The sequence below is a fragment of the Ptychodera flava genome, chromosome 11 (genome assembly GCF_041260155.1).
Source record: "Ptychodera flava strain L36383 chromosome 11, AS_Pfla_20210202, whole genome shotgun sequence".
Classification (NCBI taxonomy): Eukaryota; Metazoa; Hemichordata; class Enteropneusta; family Ptychoderidae; genus Ptychodera; species Ptychodera flava.
The window spans coordinates 9985547-10013359 of NC_091938.1; the positions used below are offsets into that span (position 1 = coordinate 9985547).

The window sequence follows — 27813 nt, forward strand, 5'->3', positions numbered from 1 at the left end:
GCCGACTTGCCTTGGCATCGGTACATCGCGAGAAAATGATTGTGTCAATCACGTGACCGAATCCGTACTTCTGGTTGGTGGAGATGGCACAAGACCACTAATTCACTTCGGGGTTCGTTACCAAAACGAAGATAATTCGGAAGGAAAATAGTGCAGACCTTGAAGTTTTGATACCTACATGGATGCTTGTTTAGTTTGAACTTGAATGTCAAGAATTTTTGTAAAGATATTTTTCTGCCTGAATCAAAATGCAGACTGTTGTGAATAATGGCTGAAGCATTAAGTGGTAATATGAGGAGTTCCAGGGGCCATGGAAATCATAACAATAAGCCTGAATTTTGTCAAAAACACCACTGAGGGCGCTATTTTCATCGCTATCTCAAAATTTCCGTGGACTTGCCCACACGAAAAATTCATCAGTAGTCAAGCTGACATTGACCTAACACCTGTTAAGAGGATTCGAGCCGCTGAATATTTTATAATAGGAAAATCGAGCAGAACGCTATTGTGGTGACCTATGGGAAATTAATTAGTGGTCTTGTGCCAGATACCATTCGATATATAAAAATTTCAGCTTGACGGGATTTATGAATTAAAGTATCTCCTGGATGGTGGGCCGCTTTACTCATTGAATGAAAGTAATCCGCGTAAATATGACACAAATTGCGACGAAATTCATGCAATTTGTTACGATAATTTTGATCCATCTACGTCAAAAGACAAATAAGAAGACTGTTCATGTGATAAATACAACCCTTTTCAGTAATAGAGCGCGAAGCCACTGCAGTGAACTGCAATAAAACTGCTCACACTAATTACTTTCAGCTGTAGCCGGCTGGCAAAGTCAACAACATTGTATGTCCCATGCAGACAATTTGTCTGGGGCAGTTGAAATAAAAAAGATTTGTACATGGACCAGTGCATGGTAATGTTACACTGTATCTTAATCTTGAACACAGGGTGCCAATCGTAAACTCTTATTTACAACTCGAGCCTCAGACAGAGCTAGTTTTGCCTTTGTACAAGCATACTTTTTGGTCTTTATCAAGTAGCCTTGTTCAACACCAAAGTGGCCACGGCTACAGCTGAAACTAATTAGTACAAGCAGTTTTATTGCAGTTCACTGCAGTGGCTTCGCGCTCTATTACTGCAAATGGTTGTATATAATCCCATGGTATTTTTCTCTGTTTTCGGCGAGAGGTTGTGCGGCTCCACGAAAAACACTCATATACGATGACGTCAAACAGAGAAAAATATCCCACGAATCCGGAGCAACGGATAAAATTGTTGGCAATTCTACAAGTAGCCTCTCGCCCCCCTTTCAACAATACAATAGGTCACCTCGAGCAAGTTAATATCATGACCGATAACCTAAATGTTATCACGTTATTGTTATGGGTTAGTCCCACGGTTTTCCCCTCAGTGGTGGGTGTACTGGGTTTCTTAATCATTTGTACATGAAGTGCAGTCTTTGGACGTAATGCCACTCACAGTTTGATATAAAAAGTGCTTGTGGGAGTACTTAATTTGACAGTTAAGCTTGCAGGTAAGCATTCACCACATCATGACGTTTGCAGACAAATAGGTGAGTGATCAAATCTACTGTAACTGCTCATAGGTTAATCTTCATTTACCGACATTAAGCAAACGTTTAAAGGTGCAGGGGTATAAATACAGTCCTCACAAACATATTGGATCAAGAATATTCTGCGCGATGGCCATAAGCAGCTTATAATCTGAAGTTCTTCGAAAGTTAGGCATATGTTATATGATTTTCAAAATGGCTGATTATTGAACAGTGGTGGTCAGATTCCGCTAAGATCTTATTTACATAACGGCGTTTCCCTGAACTAGACCGGCTTAAATTTTGAATGGTTATCTTACCTTTTGGATGAATGACAACTCATTCGGGAGACAAGGTATGGTCCTAGGTAATTCAAGTCTGTTTGCAAGTAATTTTCACGCTCTCAGTTCACTGTATTTTACGAATGTAAGTACTATGGATGCCAAATGCAACTATTCTTCTTTATCATTGACCTCGCCTTGACCTCGATCGTGAATATAAAGCGGAGAATACCTCCATAACATTTTCAAGCTACCAATTCACCCTTGCATGGTGTCAGCTAATTTGCGATGAACTTTCTTCATCAACATAGTTAAACATCGTGCTTCATTTTTATTTTTACATATGTAAGTTAAGATATTCAATTTTCACAGTGCTGTATATCCCTTTTGAAAAATACATCTCATGGTGTTATCATACAGCGTCTCAGTGAGCAAAATGATGAAAATTGACGAAATGAGTCAAAACTGGATAAATCATTTGCTTTAAAATTATTGTGAATTTCAAAAAAACTTGGAATTACAATGTGCTTGGGTGACTAGAAAAAAATAATTTCTGGCGATAGAATATAATGCTAACTGCATCCATTTCAAACACTCTCCTTTGAAAGATTTTGCAACAATTTAACCAAATACGACATCCACTGCTCTCTCTTACAGGACACGTTCAGTGTAGAAAAATACGATACCTTCATTTTTATAATTATGCATTAGGTACCTCAAGCTCGTCAATAATATGGCCGATAAGATGTGTTGAAATGCAAGGGTTAGTCGCGACAGAGCGCCAGGACTTCCCCATGAAGTACGTCAAAATGTATGGCGGGCCTCAGTATGACGTGGCCTCTCTTGCACTTTACCTGCATTTTATCGACGTGAAGTCATTTCTGTATCAAAGGCGATCAAATATAATTCGTCACCCGAATGACAAATACGCTGTACTGTGGGGAAACTTCTAATGTCATCTTGTAACAGGTGCCGCCAACTGGTAAATTTCATGAATTTCGCAAAATCATCACAAAACATGTTTTGAAGGCTGATACACCGATTTTCCTTGTTTTTCACCTTGAACTAAAATTTAGAGGGGAAAATAGAGCTGTTTGTACCTGCCTTCCCACTGGCATACATGGCAAATGTGCCCCCACTGAATGTTGATGCCCACTGCCCTCCAGTATCTATCGTCTGCTCGCTCCCCACTCCCCACAGCAATTCAAGTTCCCCACTACTGAAATTCCTCTATTGTCAACTAGATGCCCACTAGGCAACCCAGATCGACGCAAAACCGTGCTGGCAGCTAGTAGTATACCTTGGAACATTGTCCCCCTTTAAGTTAGGAGCTCAATCTCCCCTAAAGTTCTATCAACCACGCCGTTTTCGCCTCCCCTCCGAAATATTTTTTGGTGCCGACTGTCGAAAGTTTTCTCCCCGCCCACTGAAAATAATGAAAATTCTTCCCCGCCCACAGTAATGTTGCGTACCGGGAAGTGCTCACCATATCATGAAGTTTGCCGTGGAATAGGCGATGGAAACTTAACAACTCCAGAAATTGTCCCTAATAACAATGAAGCAGCAAACAATTCCTCAGAAACAAATATATCTGCTCAACTGGTAGCTAACAATCGAAAACGAATCGAACAGTTTGACAAGCGTTATAAGACATTCAAGATGGCGAACAATGGTTCTACTCCGGAATAAAAAGGACGCGATGCGTACGCCGTTCTACATACTCAGTACGCCCAAACAACCACGTGATGCCGGTACAAAACAAACCCACATGTGTACAGAGCGCGTATGGAAATACACGTACGTCTGTGCGCGTTTGCGCACATGGCTTTGTTTGTACCGTGGTCGATTCGAATTCCGGGTTTGGCCTATTAAATATTGGCAATGGGAGACCATTCACTCGAAGATCACATTCAGATAACGCAGTTCCCTTGTTGTAACCAAACATAGGCTTATCGTGAAAGATAAGATTTCCCGTTGGATGCAAGACAACTCACGTAATTTTCATGCCCTAATGATGTTCACTGTAAGGGAAAAAAGGACAAAGTCATTAAAATGTTAGCAACTCAGATATTATGATTGCCAAACGACAAGAATTCGCAACTGATATCAGACATGTCAATTAAATGCATGTCAGCAAAAGCAACAACGCATTTTGCTTTGCTACGCTTTCTAAATATTTCCTTGTCTCAGATTATTTATTGCTGGCGCAAATAAACTTGGAACACCGAAGTCCCTATATACTTAGGGAAACCGCTGGCGATTTCCCTATATCGCCAAGTGATTAGCCAAAGCGGTATCGCTAGTGAGTTAGATCATCTTACACTTTGTTTATCGAAAACACTGCGGGGTGCCCATGCTGTGTCTCATAGACAAAACGCCTTAGCAGAGGCCGTTCATTTTGCGTGAACGATGGTACAATAAAGAATTGACGTTTTGAGTAAAGTTACGTTGGTAAATTTCAATGACCAGGGAACCTACATCTGATTTTAGTCATATTGGTCCGAAATCAACTCGCCCGTTGTTTGAGTTCACACGTTCGTTCGTACCGCGTCCCCCCCCCACTGTCGATTTAGTGTGTAAATATTAATTATGGATGGTATAATCGAGACTGTCTATGATTTTATCAGTTAGAACAAAAATATTTCGATAGATTGACTAACACAACCAAAATTTTAAGCATTTTCTTCAACTTTAAAAATAAGTCATCGCCTGGACATCACCGTTTTCGTTGAAAATGCTCCATTTGGCATTAGTCGAATATGAACGCTCAGGTTTACCTTGGCCGTGTACTGCCTGAGAGATGGCTACTTCTTTAGCTATTTTTTTCAGTTTCGGTAAAGATATCGCCAACTATTCCTTTCAGTGCACAGTGCAAGTCTGTTTACGTTTGCAGGAAAAATATATCGTTGGCTCGCCCAACAAATTGAATTCGGGCGAGTTGGTATCGGGAATCTGGGTGGTTTGAAAAGGTACCCGTTTTGCGGCAAAATGTAGGTTATCAACATCATTGATGATATGCCTTTTTTTCTCACCGTGTTGTCTCATTTCTCTGTAATTTTTTGATGATGGCGATTTGAAAATAGTAATTTCTTGTCCGCTGATCGTGGCGATTTGATGTAGCTCTCAGAATTCGAAGTACGAAACGTCGACGTCACTGGCTAGGCTGCGGGCCATGCCGCGGGAGATCAGAAAACACATTTTCAAACTTTGGGTCAAACCAAGTTTACGTTCTCGATCGGATAACGTTGAGGTCAAAAAACAAACTTTGCCATAGCGATTAAAATCTGCAGCATTTCAGCGTTCTTTGCAATTGGTGATATGATTGAAACCTTTTTATTTAGCCTGTCCTTTTTCATCGTACGTTTCTTGAGAATAGTATGTGCCCACTTCAATCGGATACCCCTATGAATAATGATATCATCTGTATGACGCACGCAAATAAATGTGATTGAACTATGACTTCTTGTGTCATGTCAAGGCCGAGACTCGGACACGGTTTACGTCGCCTTTGCCTCTGAGGAGAGGTTTTCAGAAACAAAGCGAGAAAAGGTCTAGCTTTATCTACGGTTTACTTTATTCTTCAAAATCACGAAAGCCGTCGATGGCGACCGTAGAGGTTATGGCCGACAGTTGGATGCTTGTAACATAGATTCCCCGCCACGCCACATGCGCCACGCCGTGCGCCAGCAACAAGTCGGACCATCCACGCTCGCGCTTTATTTCAACTTGATAATCAGCTGATACACTGAAATTCTCCGAAAACCGAAACCTTGCCAGTATTAGTTCTCACAGAATTTCGCTACGACATGTCGGATAAAAAAACGTCAGAGCCAGGAAGTTTTACCTAGCAACTCGCATCGGTGCACGGCCGATAACATACCGGTAACGTACCGGTACCATTGGTTATTTTCACAACCGTCTATTCCTCACTTAGAATATGCATCTACTTTACACCGGTCGACAAACCATAGATCCTCGAGAAACGAGGGTCTATGGACAAACCGGTTTCTTCGAAACGAAATTAGAAATTTAGCGACTTTGAATTTCACTCAAGGAAACACTGTCGCTTTGAATGGAAATTGTCGAAGTACATGTTCGAGATATTACATCGCTCGATGGGTGTATTAAAAACGTGAATAGGCCTAAACATATGCTAAAGGTCCATGTACAACTAAAAGAAAGAGACGCACATTTTAAACCTCAACGTAAGCTGATCACTTTATAAAAATGAAAGTTAAAAATACAGATTTAACCACAATGCCGGGCGTAATTTACAATTTTTGTGAGATAGTGGAAATGACGAGGGGCATTTATGATGACACGCCTGCACAACGAAACGAAGCCAAACGATAGCGAACTCCATGACAACACCTACCGTTTCTCACCTGCACTCTTTCTTCATTTTGAGGGAAAGTCTGTCAAAACGGTTGCTTCAACAGGTTCCCTGCTCATCGAAATTTACCCAAGTAACTTTGCTCAAAACGTCAATCCTTTCTTGTACCATCGTTCACGCAATTTGAACGGCCTCTGCTATGGCTTTTTGTCTATGAAATACAGTATGGGCACCCCGCAGTGATTTCGATAAACAAACTGTAAGATGATCTAACTCACTAGCGATACTGCTTGGACTAATCACTTGGCGATATAGGGATATCGCCAGCGGTTTCCTATGTATATAGGGACTTCGGTGTTCCAAGTTTATTTGCGCCAGCAGTAATATATATACCTTCAAGTGCTCCATATCCCATTGTCGGGAAAAGAAAAGATGAATTTTTGCTTGATTGACATATACATTTGTTTATTTGTCTCAAGTGAATATCAAATATGCGTATAGTTTATTTACCAACTCCTTCCAGGCCTCATGCTATCACAGGCTACCCAGACACTATTAATAAGCTTATTATTGAGTTTTTCTCACTGTTTTCTCTATCAGTTCCTCTGCTTTTCTTCATCACAGTCCCTCTATGGATGTAGGGACTGTCTTCATGGTCTGACTGATCGGAGTAAATAAAATAAACGGTTATATAACCTAACCTAGCCTCTTGGCTCTTTATTCATTTTACACCCCATTACAAGGTCATTTATCTCTCATATACAAATCTTGTAATTAATTAGTCAGCACAACTAATTATGCTAATCTGTGGACTTATCAAGGGTTGGTCAAGATTGGAAAGATAGAGATGCCACAGTCCCTATATCCATAGAGGGACTGTGATGAAGAAAAGGAGAGGAACTGATAGAGAAAACAGTGAGAAAAAACTCAATAATAAGCTTATTAATACTGTCTGGGTAGCCTTTGATGCTATTCACGTTTTACACCATGTATTTGTGTATTGAAAGATTAACCCGACATCACACCTGACCAAAGACTTATGAATTTTAATATATGTAAATGTGACTTTTAAACACAACACACGTATATAAGCCCTTAGATTTATTTGTGACTAAAACAGGATTTCGTAGTCAGTGTTCAAATGCAACACATTGTATCAGCTTGTCTGTACGTCCCCCAATCACGGCCATACTTTCCCTCCCCCGCACCCATGTGCGACAGGGTTCGGCTGCATTACTTTGTTCTTGTGTAGACCTGTTGGCATGAGACGAACTAGACATGTTGTCTCAATCGAGGTGTTGCCAACACTGTCAGGTGCAATTATCAGCTAGGCTGTGTGCCAACGCTTGACGCAAACCTCTGTAGGCCTAAAATCGATAATTAACTTCGTACCAGTAGCTTCCCGCTGACCAAAGTTGACGTACCAGACATATATTTATTGGTCAACTAGACACATTAACATGCCCTACTCAGAAACGCACGTAATCACAGGTATGACTGTGTGTGTTGTGGTACCTGGTAGAAACGTGGGATATCACTGACACGAAATAGGTCAAAGATAATTCTGCAGTCAATTGTTCCTTTGAAGTATCATCATCGTACCACGCACCCTCAACAAAACCGTGGTATCATGTTACTGCACTGGTTTAAATGGTTGGCATTAAATCTGTGTCATATCAAACGAAGGCCAGATATCGCATTAACAGGTAATGGCGTTTGAGCCATGTGGGTGTTTGCTAAAATAAAGTCGTCTACGTCAATCATCAATGTCATAATTGACCAGAAATTATCAGCCTTTGTTAGAATAAACCACATGTATTTTTTGTGAATATACCTACTAATCTTTTGATATTGACATTGAGATATGAACGATCGCCGAGATTCTTGAGACGATTAATATCAAATATGTATACAGAGAAAATAAATTTGCAATCTTATTGACATACTCTTTACGACAAAAATAGTAAAGTACATGTTGAAAGTAATTTGGCTATCATGACGTATAGGCGAAACATTCGTTGGCATCACGGTGATTTATTCTACATTTTGTTGTCCTTCAATTGCACACATCCTGGATCATATGTACTCTGAATCAATTTTCATGATGAAAACATTATCTAGATGCTTAATGTGAATGGGAGAACAGAATCTAGAAAAAGGAAGAATTGAACTAGATGTCAAAATAGATATTTCCATTATGAGCACTGTACCATGAGGAGATAATAAATTGCCATTATATTGCATTTTTAAATTTATTAGATTGGAAAAAATCCCATGATTATCTTTTCTTCAGAATATGAAAACATTAATGAAAAATGAACCATTTCCCACTGCAGTTAAAAGTGAGTTTTGCACTTTATTCTTTTTCTGACAATAACAAGCACTAGTACAAGACTTACAATCACATGAATACATTTTATCTAGAGTACGTCTTCGTATAGCAATCTTTGACTATGTTTACACTGATGTCATTCTCTGGTCAAGTGGACACTTTTGGCTATACAGAAAAGGGATGAGTGTGTTATCAACTAACTAAAGGTTCAATTCAATTGTAGGCCAAAGGGAGAGGAGACAGTCAGTAGCACATATGTCTTCATTAGAAATGTCAAAGATTGAAAGAGGAAATCGAAGCACATTCATTCACGGAAGTAAAATTATCAATTTCTACAACGACGGCAAAGTAATTTTGAACCACACCTTGCGCAGGAATACCGCAACATCCGTGTTTGAGTCATTTGGAAGTGGGTGGTTAGTTAAGCAACGTAGGTAGGTTGGGTTATCGGAACAGCACAATTTTCTGTTAGGTCTAACGAGGTGAAACCCCTCACAAGGTTCACCGGCTACAAGTTAATGTAATAGTCAAACTCTATATACTACTTTTAACCCGTGGTATCATGTTACTGCGCTGGTTTAAATGGTTGGCATTAAATCTGTGTCATATCAAACGAAGGTTCGAGGAAATGTAAGCTTAATACCTGCTATAGACTTACTACGTATACTTTAACTATTTACTCAGTCGCCGACGCAAAATACTTTAAAAGGGCATGTACGCTATTAGGTAGCCCCGCTAATCTGCCAACAACGTTGGCTGCCAAAAAAACCGGAGACAAATTAGCATCTGCGCATGCGTATAAGATGACGTAACTCCTATTCAGACAAAGTTTCATCCATGAATGCAGGCACATGGGCCATGCCAGGCCTGAAGATTATAGTACGGTACAACTGAATGTTGCTCCCCGTTTTGCTTTAGCTTTCAATACTATAGTGTCATTCTAAGTAAGAAAGACTGACCAGGTTTAATGAGCGATCTCTAGCGATCCCCTGGGCCCTCATTGCCGGGCTATGAACTTCGGAAGTGCACGAAATCTGCGCCGCATGTGAATCTTTTGGAAATATGTACAGACATTTTTAATTTTACAACAAAACTCTATTTGATACAGAGCCGTACACGTAGTCAGTTCTGTTCAAGCCCCCAAGGTCAAGCAATAATTATGGTGAGCATTTTGCAGCATTGCGATATTGGCTGATTTCCAGGCAAAGTTCTCCGAAGCTGGGCACCCTAACTAACCGTGACAGCTTTTTCCAATACAAATTTCTGCGAGAGCTTTTTTTCCAGGTTAATGAGTAGGTGGGTTGGTGTCAATATGTACGCACTGATAACAATGAATTGTAAATTCGACGCCTAAACCAAGCATGACCAGTGATTGGACAGAAACGCCGTTCCACTTATCACGAACACCCCATCAAGTGTAACATTTTGTTTATCGGGTCCTAAACGCTATTTTAGGACAACTTCAGACGTGAGCTGAGCACAATCAACCTAAGTTTTCTAGACAAAACATAAAGAAAATTTTCACTGTCGCTTTACACAGTGTCGCATGACTATGCTTTCTCAAAGAAGCAGGTCTTTAGTCAAGATTTTAAAACTTCAGTACTTGATGATGACTACGACTAGAAAGTCTATTCCACAAGGAAGCAGCGGCATTCATCTGTGCAGTCGTAGCTATCGTTTTTCCCGGACGAATAAGGATTGCAGCGGGAAAACACCGAGTCGTGCAACGGAAAAAGAGTTTTTCCGTCGCAACTACGAGAGCTATGGCTTCGGCTACAGCGACATATGAGAAAGAACGATCATCATAATTTTAGACTCGTTGGTTGAGTTTTAAGAGAAACTTTATCACTTGAACGGAGAAATCTGAATTCTGGTTTATGAAATCAAAAACTTTTGTGTATACACAGTTCCTCATAAGAAGACTGGTTTGTAATAGTGTAATACTGTCAGTAAAATTGTCTTGGGTTTATTAGAGGAGAATGGAGAAAATCGAGACATGAATCTTGAAGTTGGCCGGCAATGTCAGCCGTGAGTTGCGTACAGCCTCAGTGTGTTCCCGACGTTACACGGGCTAGCCGGCACATGAGCAATTTTCATTAGGGGAAGGCTCCATTAACTTTGATGGTACCTGAAACCCGAGTTGCTGCCTGCCAACTCGGGTGACAAACAGAAGACTTTTAATCCCCAAGGTGTTAATTTTCCATTGTTGCGATTATCTTATCGAGCTGGTGCTATGATAGGAACGTCAGGGCTGTAACGACTCACTCAATACCGCGAGCACAAACATATGCTTGCACATGGAACTATGTTGATAGGAAAAAGTGAACTGCCCTTTTTTCAATGCAAGTAATCTAGTTTATTCTTTAACTTAGGCTCTAAACTAAGTTTTAGAAATATGGTGAAACAAAATATCGTTCTTCGTTCATTTTTATTCAAGTTTCCTATTTTCGGACGCTTCACTTCAGTAACGCGCATTGATCATATATGCAAATGTGATCAGAACAGCATGCAAGGTTCTTTCCACGTGGCGAGATTTTTCTTGCACTTGCAAACAACGTAACGAGTGAGTAAGGACTCCAAGAGCTGCGCGTATCCTGTGACATTACATCTCCTATAGAGCGAATTGAAGTCAATGAATTGCTAGCCGGATCCGTCTGTAAACAGTATGGCCACTCGTACATATTATAAGAAAGGAGAAATAGTAGAGGCAGTTAACGAGGCCGGTCGGCGGACGGCACAATTTTCAGTGATTTAATTCACGGTATTAATTTCACAATAAAACGAATTCGCGAGCTTACCATTGATTTTTGGTGATGTTGAATATAATTGAAAAAGAGAGCTAAATTGCAGTGTTCATGTTTGATAAAATTCCAAATTGACGACACCCAACGTCAACCTGTACGACAACCGTATGTGTACAACACACCTGCAGTCGATCAGTCGATTGTGACACAGTAAGGGACCGTCTCAGATTGTCGCAGAAGTTCAAGAAACGAAATTTCTTCGTTTAGATCAAAACCCCCTCCCCCCTCCCCCTAAACGAAACTTCAAAAGTGCGAAATGTTCATGTCTGCCTGAGAGTACAATGTTGCATTTTGCTATAGCTACTAAAGACGTATTCCCCTTGCCACATTACAATTAAAGTAAACGATCAGATTTGAGTACTAACAGGGCATTTTACAGCATAAAAGTTTCATTTTATTTTACTTTCCCTTTCTGCATCTCTTGTGCTGTTCTTTGTCTTTGTGAACACGCAATTTGTACTTGGTAGGGGCAGTAAATAAGCGAGAAACTTTGACAAGGGGGCCCAGGCATGTTCAATCATATTGAAACGACTATGACCAGGTGCATATCATAACAAGTGAGAATAAAGACATCTAGTGGTTAGAGCAGACGCTTATAAATAGCACATTTTAAAAAAATGATACTTTTTGTCTTTGTATAATTTGATGAATGAAATGTTTAGGATACAATGTTCCTATCGGTAAATTGTGTTTGGGGCACAAACGAGATGGAAACAGTTACAAATTTGTTGGCACGAGTGTGCAGTTTTTCTTTAATTTGAAATAAACACACGAAAACTTGTGATCACAAAATAAAAGTGCGAAAGTGAAGTTCACTAATTGAATGGAGGTCAAACCCCCTCCCCCCCTAAACGAATAAATTTCGCTTTTTGAACTTCTGCGACAATCTGAGACGGTCCCTAAGCTTACACATAATGCAATATCGGTCGACCCACAGTCCCTCTATCCATGGATGTAAACTATTTTTTACATCCATGCTCTATCCATGCATTTCTGCAGTTGTCTTTCCTATTCTGCTCAGTTAACAGACATGATTTCACAGAATATTACACAGAAAACATATTTTATCATATTTGGAGGCACTGAATACTAGCATTGCAAGAGAAAGCGACGACAAATTTTCCGGTTTGATTCCAGCCGTTGCGTGTGCTACGTCAACACACTCGCAGCGATCAACCCCAGAAATTATCGCACACTATCATCATTTACGATGGGAGAAGGATCACGAAAAACAAACACCGGTTTCAGGATATGATGATTTCTGTCTTCGTGTCGTAGATAGACGCAGAGAACACTTAATAGAGCCAAAAACAGCGAAAATTCGAGAAAAGCGTACACACAATCGGGGACTGTGGCATGCAGGACAAACCCAAGCTACGCATTATCACGTGACTGCCCCTCGTATCGCGGTTTGGCTGTGCGGTCCAGGTGATTGACACCTTTTATAATAGGCGTTTCCAGACCGGTGGATAGAGGGACTGTGGTCGACCTGAAATTTGACACTGTGATCGACGTAGCGTTTCAAAAGTACGAAAAATGAGACCATGCAAGTAATTGTTTGTTTATTTAGATTTGATCTAAAACCTCCGGCAACCAACAGACAAAGTCCTACTCTTACGCAGAAAATCAACGTTTTCAAGCGTAGATTCCCGCGTAGACTTTCCCTTCCGCTTAAACCACGGCCCCTCCACAAAACGCGATATAGATCTATGATCGACTATGGATGGATTGACGTGGCGTTTCAAACGTATGAAATATGAGACTCAGTAACTTTTGGTTGCTTTACATTTGATCAAAAACCTACCCATCAGACAAGGCCCAACTCTTACGCAGAAAACAAAAGCTCTGAAGCGTCGACTTTCTCTTCCGCGTTTGAGACTTTCTTCTCTTTCGCGTTTGAGAGAAACAAACGTCGGCTTTATTCGGAAATGGCCGGCTATTGGTGGGCGTAACGTCAGTCCAATGGTAAGCTGCACCCGATGTGAACGTCGGAATAATTCGGGCTGTAGTCGGGAAAGCAAGGATGACCTCGAGAGCGATTCCCAGTACAGTACATGTTTGCAGATCGCGGTACTACAGGCTGATACTAGATAGCAACAAGTTCACCGCGTAAATTGCTAGATTACATATAGCCACATAGGCACTTCTGAAATGTTATCTCCGGCTTGCAAGACAACAAATATCGAAATGTTATTATCAAAACCAGAATTTCGGGGCTAGAGAGCGAAACATTGCTAAAAAGTAGTCGGCCAAAATACGGAAGTAGCCGGTCAATTTGGCCGGCATCCGGCTAAAAATGAACACGCGGATTCAAACAGAGAGGCTTGTTTCGATGGACAAGTAGCCTTTGGCTTTTGACCAGAAAAATAAGTGAGTGTTCATTGATAATTCAAAGACTGGATCCGTTGACACCAAAGTTTGCTCGTGACTTTCATTGCATTGCAAGTCTGAACTGAAATTGAAAGAGTACGTTTTAGTAAAAGTCCTGTTTTGTTGTGCTGAAGTCCTGTTTTGTTGTGCTGATTTTCGCTACCGTACTTTCTTTTATAGGGGTATCCAACATTCATACAAAAATAGCTTTTCGAATGCAAAATCAGCGTACGTTAATTAACTGCTAGTATTGTTTAAACAGCATTTTATTTGAAATGGATTCTATAGTACCATCGTTTTTGTAAACTCTTCATGCAATTCTATGAACTATATGATGACCTCAAAGTAACAGCAAGTGCTGGACGGCACTTTTAACGCTGGTCGGAAATCATGAGTGCCGGACGGGGTGGGGGGCAGCATCAAGTCAGGCACCGACTGGCATTGGCCATGCTAAAAGTAGTTCCGGCAGTGCTAATGTTTTGTTTACACTAAAAGATAATCTGTTCGCATATGTTGACATAGAGATTAATCCTCTGATAACCAACTCGGGTTACTCGGGTACGTCCAAGTTAATGGAGCGTTCCCCTCATGTTATGTTTGTCTGTGATTTAATATAGTGAATAAGTCAGCATATCAAAATTAGACAACAATATATCAAAATTGGACCACATATTTATCTCACTGGATATACCAGGCTTGCATTAGATAAAAGATAAAAACAGTTAACCGCCGGCTAAGTACAAAGCTGGGATCGAGGTACGGGCCGGGGTACGGGCGGAGGGAATCCTTGTCCCCGGGAACGCTAGCGCTTACAGACAACCGAAGTTGGTCAGTTTTTGTTTTAGTGTTATGTCCCATTGGCCGAATGTTCTGCACCTGTGAATGCCGGACACTTGTCCATAACAACGGAGAGAAAACATCAGTTTTGCAGTCATTGAAGTCACTTGAACTGGACCATTGATACATGTCATACTGTCATACCGACCGACGTGATCGCAACCGTAGCACTCGTCGCTGACGTGTAATGCATGCCATACAATGTCAGCTTAGAGCGTCCGGACACACGCGAGCGCGTTGGTGTATGGCCGTGGTTTGAGGGACTATGGGACTTAAATACTCGAAATTATCGTGTGTCGCAACGCATTTCTTTTAATTTTCCACCAAAAATGGTGACTTTGGTATTTTACAACATAACATGCACTTTTAACTAGTATCCGTTTCAACACAATGGACAATGGACACATCGTTTGGTGTCGCTGTTCTCAACTACCGAAAATCCAGTCGTTGTTGACAGACCAGGTGGGAGTGCAGAGAAATACTTAGAAGAGCCAAGGGTAGAATTTGGGATAAAGTGGAGATAATTTGTCTGCGTTCCTGCCAGCCTTATCCGAAGCATTCTTTGTAGATTTTTATCGCCCTCGTTCACGCTGAACATTTATAGACGTGGTGGCTATCCGGTTCTCGGGGCCTGAACCGGATAGTGCCCACGTCAAAATGTGTATGGGCAAAAGCTGGAATGATGTTTGATAGGAACAAAATTGTCATTCTTCCAGTATCGAAATTCAGAAAAATAGTTCTGTTCCGATCACGGAAAGGTTGCCAAGACAAAATAAGGTGACATGTAGTGCATCATGCGTTTCTTCATCTAAAAACGTAGTATAATTATTTCAGTTTGTAATTTTGATGGTTTGTTAGCTAATTGAATATCTTTCTTTTTTCCAAAGAAAAGTTGCGCATGGTGCATAATTTGGTAATGTTAAAACTTTTCCAAGAGCAAAACGTAATTTTATTAGATATTTCCAAACAGTTCGTTTGATGTTAAATGTAACACTGAAAACATAATATCTACCCAATATAAATAAATTTTTTACTACTTCGCTACAAACAACCTTCATATCCTTGCAGTAAAATATCTGTAAAAAAATAAATCAGGAGGAATGGGAAAGGGAGCGTCAGCAAGTCTCTTTCCGTGCAGACACTAGCGTATTTTAGTGTCCTGTTATCGGCAGGCTTCATTGTTGGTAGCTGTGGTCAGAGCATCAAGTGACATGCAAAATATAGCCGCTCTACTCAATAGAACTTATCTTTGTTTTCATTATCAATTCTACATTTCGGTGAAAAACTTGAAAAACTAAACTTAAACTGTAATAAAACTTAAATTTTCCAATAGAGTGTCGCAGGAGCTTTATTGTGTTTGACTTCGCTTGGGTAAACGTTATTTTTTGTTTCTGTCGTCCCATATTGTGAAAAAATATTAACATTGTATATCTCGAAGCAGACGGCTGCAAACAATAAGCAGTTAATGATTTGTTGTTAAATAAAACGCAAATTTCCATCGGCCGCGTGGGGTTTACGTGTCTTGTCACCGTTGTCGGCAGGCTACGTTGTTGGCAGTGTTACCTTGCCAACAACGTATCCTTTGGCGTCTTCACAATCATAAATATTTTATTTCACAAATGTGGTTCACAAAGAAGCAAAGTAAAGAAAAACTATTCTGCCTGTTCGCCCCTCCCCCTTTTCCGTTTAGTGGGGACACATAAAATATAAGTCAACGGTCTACTGAATCAATCGGCACGATAATTGTATTAAATTAACTATTACGAAGAATAATTCTTCAAAGCAACCAAGTCCTGTCAAATTATATCGAAAAGACCGATCGGACAAGAAGGGCGCCGGAGTCTGTGTTTACATCAGATAGAACATTCAATCAAACTATTGAGCTGTGAATCTCTTACTGATATTGACGACATTGAGTAAATTCGGTGCTCTGTCTGTCCACAATGGTTGCAAGTATCAGTGTCACAACGTATCGGATGCATTTATCACCCCCTGGAGCAGATGAAAAGGCAATGATTAAATCACACCATATCAATAGTGGACAGGGTAAAATCAAAGTTACCTTACACTTGAATTCTTGTTCTGGGAGATTTTAATCGGATGGATGTGAAGACAATATTAAACAATTGTAAACTAAAGCAATTGGTTTTATCACTATTTGTGCTCAATATTATGAATGAACGGCGCCTACCAGGAGAGATGCAGCTTTGGATTTCATCTGCACTGAATGAGTCAGCTTTACAATCAACCAACTTCGATTGCACCCATTACATCTTCAGACCATACAACTGTTACTAGCAATACACAGCAAAATAAAAATGCCCCTGTGACAGGCCTGTACAAACCCTGACACATGCCCTGTGTTACAGGTCTGTGTCAGCGAAGACGTCCTATTGCTGTGACAGGGGCTGATGTGCAGGTCTGTACCAAGGGCTGTCGGGACAGGACTGTATACTAGTGTTATGGACACGGACCTGCCTGTCTCAGCACTGTATATACAGGACTGTACACAGTAATGTGAATACAGACCTGTAACAGGGTCAATATTTTCAATGTGCCCACAACCATGCCTGTTTTCATTTCTATAATCAAAATTACCCCATTTGTCTGAAAATATACACCCATGCGATCTGACAGATTTTCAGACCCTGTAACAGGCATTTTAAATTCAACAAAGGGACATCACTGTTTGTGCACCAGTATTTTTGTCATCATGTGGTCACAGCCACCGGATAAACTCATACATTATCATTTATACATTCCTGTCATACAAGGCCTGATACACACATGATCATACAACCCTGGTACCTGATCAATTTTACAGGTCTTGTAACAGAGGTTATTTCTTAGGGACTGTGCTGGTTCTGATCAGATCCCGTTACAGGCATGTACTAAAATGTGCTTATAGTGTTCTTGCTGTGGAATTTGCGAATTTATTATCTTGTACGCGTTTCTGATGATACCCTGTGAACTATACGTACACAGTAAGAGACACATGCTGGCAATCTGATAACCAATTAAATAGTAGTCAACGCAGAATACACTGCACATGTGAGTAGGCGTTTCTGATGATACCCTGTGAACTATACGTACACATTAAGAGACATATGCTGGCAATCTGATAACCAATCTCATAGTAGTCAACGCAGAATACACTGCACATGTGAGAAGGGGGCGCCTGGAAACGGGTCATGTTTGGAAACGGGCGTTTTTGTACGACTTTTTTAGCTCACGAAAAATTCTAATCTCCTCGATATTATCAATAATACCTTCATATCGATAAATGTTACCAATATTCACTAACATACCCGTCATTGTTTAGAGGTTATTACCTGATATTAATAGCTTTTACCAACTTGAAGTAACTTAATTAGGCGTAAATGGCATTGTTTAGAGGTTATTATGAAATATCCTAGACCCTCCAATGGAAAAATATCGCCTGTTCATGTGTTGCAGCAGCATCGGTGTTATTTGTGCTGCGTGAGACAGAAAGGGATGAAGACAACATGAAAGTTTGATAAGTATCCACACACTTGATATTGTAGCATTAAATGACAGAAGATGCATTTATTCACAGGAATAATGTCAACAGCAAGTAAGAAAACTCTCTATTAGTATACAAGTAAAAACCGAACACAATGAGCCAAGCCATAAGGATAAGGGAGAGGACTAAATCATGGGCCTATGGGCTACCATCGACCGATCAGGTAATTCTGTTTTATTTACATCTTTCTATATTGCAAAGTGTAATTTTATTTTTATCTTTATTTACACTTTTATAAAGCGCCCAACAAAGCATGTCTAAAATTAATGCTTTGTTTGGCGCCGCCTCCGAACTTCCGTGAACAGCGGATAGCTATGCGTTTACAAGTGGCAGTTTCAAAATTTAGTTACTTAGAATACGTCAGTTTGGCGCCCTCATGAGACAGTCATGGATGTTCTGTGTAAGCTGGTACACGGGATGAAATTGACATGATGCCATAACTAATGCGTTTAGATTATTAATATTATAGTATTGTATTTTGAGTAATTCCTTGCAAAGTGCTAGGATTATTCACAGGGACACGTTGTCTTTCGAATGTAGCCATGCCATGTGCTACATGAATTATGACGTTGGGTGGTGTTGGTGCTATGAGTACCAATTTTTGGAAAACTATGACTCGATCTCATACGACAGTTGTTTTCAACGTTTGCTTGTTCATAATAGCATGTGAATTATTATTAATATTTATATTTCCATCTGATGGTTTAAATAGCATTTTCAAGATTACGTGTATTGCCGCTGTTCTTATATGAAACACTCAGGGTGGACACGAAACGGACACCTGAAAGAAAACTGCTCTGTACGTCAATCAAATTCAAACGGCAACTGTCATTGGACAGTTGGTACATGATTCATCTCAATGCGTATGGTTTGTATGTTACCGTGTACGACTCGCGCTCAAACCTTTATAAAAATCACTGAAATATTGAAAAATGACCAAAAAGATATTCCACACTTCCCACATTGTTAGACAGGTACTATTTAGTTGTACGCATACGTCTTACTTTAATACAATAAAACAGCCAAAAATTGTAGGAGATCCATACTTCCGGGTTTAAACACTGGGACGTCGTTTGCAATGTTTATATTTGCACATGCTGACGTCATAGAAAAGCCGGCACTTCATAGCCAATCAACACTTGCGAAATCCATTGTGACGTTGCGACCTGCAATTTGCATATAGAGCAGTTTTCCCTTCATTCAAGGGGCGAAATTACACTCCGTTTCAAATGACAGACGCAATATTTGGTAATGATACCAGGAAAATGATTTATTTATTGACGTAAGAAATAGCAATAACTATTGGTTTTTGTTGTCGTATAACCCGTTACAATATGGATTTTTCCAAACGGTCTAGTTTAGTGTCCACCTCTGGACTTTCTTATTAGTAAGAGTGTGTATACAACTATTCATAGTATCCAAGTTCGTCAGAGGTTGAAGCCTGTGCATGGCACAACTCAGAAGATAACGTGTCTCTGTGGGATCATTAGGCCAAAGTATCGGGTTTTATTGAGTTTTTCTGAGTTATAATACGAGAGAGTTTGTACTTTCTGCCCAGCTGCAATAATTGTAGCCTTCGTGGGCTGGGCCATGCGGCTTGGGCATCTGGCACGTGTACGTCAACCCCTGTTCATACGCAAGCACATGGACACAGGGACGCATGTTAATGTATCTGGGAGGGCGCTTGGACAGTAAGTAAATTGTGCGATGCTTTCTCGGGACGCTCGCTCAGATTTCGTGACGTTACCATGAGACCACTACGGGGAATTGGGCGAAGTAGATGGTCGACACAGAAGTGCGTAGACATCGAAAGTGATATAAAAGTCACCGAAATCGATGGACCAGTACTCCTTGAGTGTTAACTTGAAGTGTTATGGCCTTTGCCAGCGATAGTTTTTAGAAAATCGGGTAAGAACTAAATATTTTCTGTCCTCTTCAAAAGTTGAGAACTTTGAGAAAACTTTCTCCGGCGATGGCGAGACTCCGTCAAGTGTGGTAGATCCAGAACTTTTTGTGTGAGAAGAGTTTGCTGGAAAAGAGCACAGCGCCAGTTCTGCTACAGATTGAGAGGCAAGACCCGGCGATTGCAGGAGAACTGGAAAACAAAACTTTTGTGAAAGTAGTGATCTGTAGGGTTGATAGAGAAAAAACTGATCATCGTTTGTGAGGGTCTGCATCCACATGTGCTCTGGAATTTTCCCTGTGTGACGTCATTGCCTCGTGTATATTGTATATTGTATAGTACCAAGGGGAAACTGATGATTGGTTGATATTATATTTCAGTGTTTGTGATTTTCAACATAAGAGAGTAACTAATATTCGGATGTGTTCAAACGAATGTACGTCTTGGAGATTATATCTGCTGATGAAGGTTGGGTTGGGTTCTCAGAAGCGCGTCATGTGTTTCCCCTAATACGTTAGCCCAGACTGTCTATGCCAACGCCGTGTCTGCGATTCAGAGGCCTTTGGAAATAAATTGTTTTGCTTCGTTTCTTGTGTGCAACAATAGCCGAGCTCGACCAAGAACGGGTGACGCGTTGTTGCTAGGGTTTTCCCCAGTGGCCTCGCCTTCAGATCTACTTAGGTAGAAGTCTGAATTTAAGAAACGGATGTATGTTGAAAAAGCTCTTTTTCTGTCCAATCGTACTCAAGCTGACTTTCAGTACAGTTTATGATGGAACAAAACCAGTTTACATTAAATCAGCTTACTACATGTACACTGTAACAAATCAGATGATACAGTCATTTCTCACTATAAGATGACAAGATGTATGATGTGCGTGATGAAATGTTCGCAAACGTGGTACTTTTTCACACCTATATGTCGGCAATTTCTTTCATCTCAATTGTCGGTATATGTGTTAAACGGTAGGGTATAGGCTTTTGTTGCTTCATATTTGCCGAAATTAGAAAGTGTACAAAAAGGGCTCTGGGATGATAATTTTCATCATACGTCTCGTGAACCGACTGCATTATCGAGTTCGTTCTTCGTCTTTCGCCAGCTACTTAACGTCTAATACGTTAGCCCAGACTGTCTATGCCAACGCCGTGTCTGCGATTCAGAGGCCTTTGGAAATAAATTGTTTTGCTTCGTTTCTTGTGTGCAACAATAGCCGAGCTCGACCAAGAACGGGTGACGCGTTGTTGCTAGGGTTTTCCCCAGTGGCCTCGCCTTCAGATCTACTTAGGTAGAAGTCTGAATTTAAGAAACGGATGTATGTTGAAAAAGCTCTTTTTCTGTCCAATCGTACTCAAGCTGACTTTCAGTACAGTTTATGATGGAACAAAACCAGTTTACATTAAATCAGCTTACTACATGTACACTGTAACAAATCAGATGATACAGTCATTTCTCACTGTAAGATGACAAGATGTATGATGTGCGTGATGAAATGTTCGCAAACGTGGTACTTTTTCACACCTATATGTCGGCAATTTCTTTCATCTCAATTGTCGGTATATGTGTTAAACGGTAGGGTATAGGCTTTTGTTGCTTCATATTTGCCGAAATTAGAAAGTGTACAAAAAGGGCTCTGGGATGATAATTTTCATCATACGTCTCGTGAACCGACTGCATTATCGAGTTCGTTCTTCGTCTTTCGCCAGCTACTTAACGTCTAATACGTTAGCCCAGACTGTCTATGCCAACGCCGTGTCTGCGATTCAGAGGCCTTTGGAAATAAATTGTTTTGCTTCGTTTCTTGTGTGCAACAATAGCCGAGCTCGACCAAGAACGGGTGACGCGTTGTTGCTAGGGTTTCCCCAGTGGCCTCGCCTTCAGATCTACTTAGGTAGAAGTCTGAATTTAAGAAACGGATGTATGTTGAAAAAGCTCTTTTTCTGTCCAATCGTACTCAAGCTGACTTTCAGTACAGTTTATGATGGAACAAAACCAGTTTACATTAAATCAGCTTACTACATGTACACTGTAACAAATCAGATGATACAGTCATTTCTCACTGTAACACGACAAGATGTATGATGTGCGTGATGAAATGTTCGCAAACGTGGTACTTTTTCACACCTATATGTCGGCAATTTCTTTCATCTCAATTGTCGGTATATGTGTTAAACGGTAGGGTATAGGCTTTTGTTGCTTCATATTTGCCGAAATTAGAAAGTGTACAAAAAGGGCTCTGGGATGATAATTTTCATCATACGTCTCGTGAACCGACTGCATTATCGAGTTCGTTCTTCGTCTTTCGCCAGCTACTTAACGTCAATGCTAACCAAGATCCTCAGACTGTTCTCATCGACTATGAATCAGTTGCTGAAAGTGCCATCGAAGAAGTCTTTCCCAGTGCAATTGTGAAGGGTGTTTTTACTATCCATCACAGAATATCTACCGCACGGTGCAGTCAGTAGGACTGCAAGCAATGTATCAGAGGGAGTCAATTTTTGGACTTTCTATTCGTATGTTGGCAGTTACTGCATATGCTCCTGAAGATGAAGTGATATATACCTTTGAGTACCTTGCCCAGAATATGCCGGGTCGAGCCTATCTTCGATGGCTTTGAAGACAACTACATCGGAAGACGCCGACGTCACAGCAGGCGTGCTCCCGTTTCCCAATCAGCATGTGAATATACACGATCGTTTCATCAGCGAACTGCCAAGAACTTGCAACAGCATAGAAGGGTGCCGTCACCATATGCAGGCAAACATCACGGTTTTTGTGAAGTTTTAAAAAGAGAACAAGCACTCAACAATGTCATCGTCAACCAGATGATCGCCGGAGAGTCTTCATCACCACTGCGATAACGATACCAGGATTCGGCACCCAGGATAGTGACCCTCGTGCATGACTTTGAAAATAGAAACGTACGCGTGTTAGACTTTCTCAAAGGAAAATCCCAGAACTTGCAGTTTTGAAACACAATTAACTTACAAAAATATATACTATTTTGACATTAAACATTCTATTTTCCTTGAAATTAAACTTAAATCATTGTAACATGAAATGTTTTTCTTAAATTAAAGAAACTGATGCTATCATGAAATGAAGTGAAATGTCCTTTTTCATGAAAGCCGAACTGTAAAGTCCGATATCTTGTATTTGTCATACTTTTTTACTGTTATTAATATTCTTTGGTGTTGTCTGAAAAAAATAAAGTTCTCAAATTCTTACACTGGCAGACATTTGACTATAAAATTTCTCCTTTATTTGACAAAAACACTACAGATGCGGGAGGTATTGTCCTATGGGGCAGCTGTGGGCGGGGCAGTGGTCCAGGGGGGGGGGGGGGGCAGTTGTACTGCATTAGGAAACAACGAAGATTCCATGCTGACTTTGTTTAATGAAATCTCATAAATTTCATGTTCTTCATCGAAGGGCCGTCATGAGTCACACAAGCAGTGGGGAAGTGAATCCTCTTTGTATCCACGTACAAGTTCAAGTAGTGGTACTTTCAATAGCAAAGAGTCACACAAGCAGTGGGGAAGTGATTCCTCTTTGTATCCACGTACAAGTTCAAGTAGTGGTACTTTCAATAGCAAAGAATGCCTGACATCTGAAGGAACCTCTTCATCATCTAGTGGACAATCTAACGGTAAGGATATGCATTTGGATGATATCATACATTGCTTTAAAAGTGACAAATGCTGTAAAAAAAGAAATAGCTTCCTCATTGTACATTCTCAGCCAATTTGACTTCTTGCACATCTATGGTGACTCCCTACTTATTGCACCCACGAACAAACAAGAGCTAGAATATTGTAACAGTTGGAGAGAGAGAGAGAGAGAGAGAGAGAGAGAGAGAGAGAGAGAGAGAGAGAACACTAATAGCTGCAGCTGTTTTAACATTGTTATATCTATAATAAATACATTTTAACATTGGGGGGGGGGGGCTTGCAAGACATTCATTTTGGACATTAAAACTGTGCACGCAATACATTTTAAAACCGGGTCTAGGTCTGTACAGATTGGCTTGTATGAAATACCTTTTTTACTACTTTTAATACATTTTTACACTTTTTATGTTTACATAAGGTCTCCACGAACTACAATTTTAGATAGGGGATCAGATTTCGATTTTTTACACTTGACAATGTTTTGATCGTTAATATACATCGTGCGGATATTTAATATAAGAAATGTATTAAATGTACAAAATATATTTGATGATTGTTTTTGCTGATTACTGTCGATTGAACTTTTGATCACAACACAATAGATTTTAGTCACTGAAATTTTCAGTTGAAGTACTACAACCTTCGTCAGCAGAATAACCCGATAACAATGTCCGTGACCTTTCGGATACGTTGCATAAAAATTTGGTCATAGACTTTTGGTAATTTATACCTTCCACTCTTTATTAGGTGAATTGTTAGTAATTATGAATTAGGTATTTGGAAATGTGCGAAACTGAACCAAATAAACCCCTAAAAACAACCCCTGATGCAGTCCCACATTCACATCTTTAAAAAGTCTGCATCATCATGTGCATAAAGTTTTGATAGTAACACCCTCTCTACGCGCACATGCTCATGTACCCGCTATACAAAGGGGCAAGCTGCTATGTACGCGTAGAGTAAGCGTTATATGAATAAATTTTTGAATGAATATTCGGGCATATCCTGTGTGCGAACAATAGGCATTATATTTGAATATCTTCAGACTACGTGTATCATACGTTACTAACGTAAGCGTGACTAACAAATGTTATGCTAGACACCGATATGGATGCACGATAAAATAATAATATTTTCATTTGAGAGAGATCCATAGACGCCGCTGAGTTTTTGACTTCCCGGAGCTGTTACAGTATCTACTAATTGTGTAAGTACAATTTACAATGTAAACATTTTTTATGAGAAATTTTGGGTAGCATATGTTACAAGTTACAAATTGAGTGAATTCGTTTTATCAGCAGAAAAACTAGTTTTATTTCCAACCACCTTGTAAAACATGTCGCTCTCATTATGAGAATAGTTGACAATCAACTCTGTTTTAATGTATGATTGGACAGTGTTAGAGGTGTTTTTGTCTATCTACTTTTTATATTTTAGTCATTCACACTGCATCAAAATATTATAATGCAGATAAAGTTCATACTAATGTGTTCTTGGATAATAGAATTCTTGACTGTATTTTGATCTGTATATTAATACACAATACACAATTCAGGTAAAATACAGGCAATGATATAACCAGCATGTTTTACAATCGCACCCTCCAAAATCCATATACTGTAAAAATCAAAGAGAATTCACATGTAGTATTCGATATAATTGGGGGATAAGAACTAAGATTGATACATGCATTACTAATTTGATAAAGGTGTTGGAATTAGCCGGGGCAACATGAAGTGTGTATTATTCTTAATTTAAACGAAAACATGCCGTAATGCATTAGACTAATATGATTACCATTAGGGGACGACTGCATTAACTTGCATGGTACCTGAAACCCGAGTCCTTGCTGAGCAACTCGGGTGACAAACAGAAGACTTTTAATCCCCAAGGTGTGAATGTTCCACTGTTATGTTTATCTAATCCAGCTGGTGCTCTTGTAGTGCCAATGTAGAAAAGGCAGTTCTGTGAAATTGATCCTCTAGGGTAGTAGGGTATTCCTAAGTTAATGAATGGTATGAACTTTTTTTAAAGGCCTGTGTTGGCGCCAGATTGTCTCATCAGAAATTTATTTGCTAGGTTACAATTTCAATGGAAAACAAAAGGTTATCACACCTCCATAATCCTCTTCAGACTAGAACAAAGAGGATCCCGGTGATTGGGAAAAGTGCAGAAAAACGTGACAAAATATTTCTGTTTACTAGTTGAAATATTATTTTTTTTAAATGTGTGAATTTTGATGGGAAATTGTCAAATTTCAAGTCACGTGATTGTGTCTGTCAACAATTATCGTGTACTGTTTGTTAACGTATATCAAAACAAAGTATTTTACCAAATTTCAATCAATTCTGACCATATATTTTCAACAGTGACCAAGCCTTTTTCTGCATATTCTAAAAGAGTAGTTATCACTCAACATAACCGATACTATAACCTGAATAAAAGAATTTGATATATCTATTAAATATATAACAATGTCCTTGGAATGTAAAATATTGCTCTTTTTTTCGTTTCTGAAGAAAAAATTGTGAAAAATCAATAATTTGTAATTGTTCAGTGGTTGTTACATGAGCGTTATATGACTTTATATTTACTGACAATTTAGTCTGAAAAAAGTTTTACTTTTAAGTTGAAAAAATTCTCATTATATCTAATATGTGATTTTTGGAGGGAAAAACAAGCTGTTAGTCACTTGACTTGGTCAAAATGTAAACTTTATTCACAATGAGTAATATACTGTTCCCGACTTTAAAGTAAATTCAATTAGAACTTTCTATAATTTGACCCCTTAACAACTCTAAAACGTTAAAAGTCTGATATCAATGCCTTAACATACACGTGCTGTTATACTAAGAGTTTTAGCAATATATGCCAGTGAGGAAGTATAATAAATAAAATGTTTATTTTTTTCAGAAGTTACATAGTTCGAAGTTACTGTTATAAATGCACTCTACCATTGCTCATAAGAAGAAGAAAAGAGAAGGCACAAGATTGGAGGAAAGTACACTGTGACATTAAGTATGCCCGTCCAACCCAGTTCAAAACATTTTATAACCTTCAGTGCGAATGTAACCAAAGTGACAGTATAAATGACTAAGGTGTGACGTCATAACATTTTCCTGTGACCTTTGAACTGACCTGTCTGTGACGTCACTACAAACATCTGAAATTCTGCTCACCAACCATGTGCTTTTTAGTTCTGTTCGCTGAGATCTGTAAAGTTATATCGTAAGACTAAGAGTTTGGAAATATCATTCTCACTCAAAATGGTTTTGAAGGCTAGTATTTCAGAGACTGACAGTAGAAACATCTAAATGTACTTTGCACCTTTTCGAACAATTCAACTTCACTATTCAGTAACTTGTTTTCTTCAGCATAGAAATCAATATTCATGTCCTGATTATCCCTGTCGACTTTATGAGAATAAAACAGTTTATTCTACTTTGTGATCTGATGCAGTTGGTTTCGACAAGATCATCATAGACACCCTCTGTAGCCAATTTTATACACCTAATAAAAATATTCCATTCTGAAGTATTTTTTATTTTATCTGTCATTTTTCTGTCATCTCTTTATTGGCTGTTTGTAAAGTTAAAACAGTTGACTCATCCCCTGCCGCCTTCAGCCCCAATTTCTTCGACGTTGTGTCCCAAAATAATCTTGCTTGGCCCCGCTAGCAGTATATTAGCAATAATTCATCCCAGAATTTATCCATTTCCGTAGTGTATTATCCGCTTTCATTATTGTAGTATGAGGATTGATCTTGACAGATGTATTGATAAACTCGTGAATGTTTGGTGACCGGCACTGTTCATCCAGGAAGTTCTCTGCTGATGTCGTCTTCTGGTGTCTTTGATTTTGTTTTTGTGTTGCCGTTGTCTCCTTCAACAGGCCCGCCATTGCTTGAGTCATGCCGTCATTAGCATACACTGCCTCCACCTTGATGAATATTGGAAGGTATGTTGTCAACAATGCCTCATTATCAAGAGTTAATTCTACCACATGGAGGAGATTGAAGGAGTTTAATATATGCAAGACTTCGAATACTAAGAGCGGTTGCATAGATGGCAGATTGAAGCAACGGCCAATCAAAAATATTCTTACACCTCACCATCTGTTCAATCATCATAGACTTGCCAATCATCATAGACTTGCCCATTGTCAGCTTGGCAATAGA

The 27813-nt window shown here is 39.6% G+C and overlaps 1 protein-coding gene across 2 annotated transcripts in view; it reads left to right on the top strand.

The window, feature by feature from the left end:
* Positions 1-1401: 1401 nt before the first annotated feature.
* Positions 1402-27813, top strand: part of LOC139143486 (uncharacterized) — a 72844-nt gene continuing 46432 nt past the window's right edge. Inside the window, exons 1-3 of one of the 2 annotated variants that reach the window (XM_070713845.1) lie at positions 1402-1546; positions 18099-18228; positions 23398-23614. In XM_070713845.1, coding sequence (XP_070569946.1) covers positions 18160-18228; positions 23398-23614 — 286 coding nt within the window. In that variant the 5' untranslated portion in view covers positions 1402-1546; positions 18099-18159. The remainder of the gene's footprint in view (positions 1547-18098; positions 18229-23397; positions 23615-27813) is intronic. The other variant, XM_070713844.1, reaches the window with a different exon arrangement.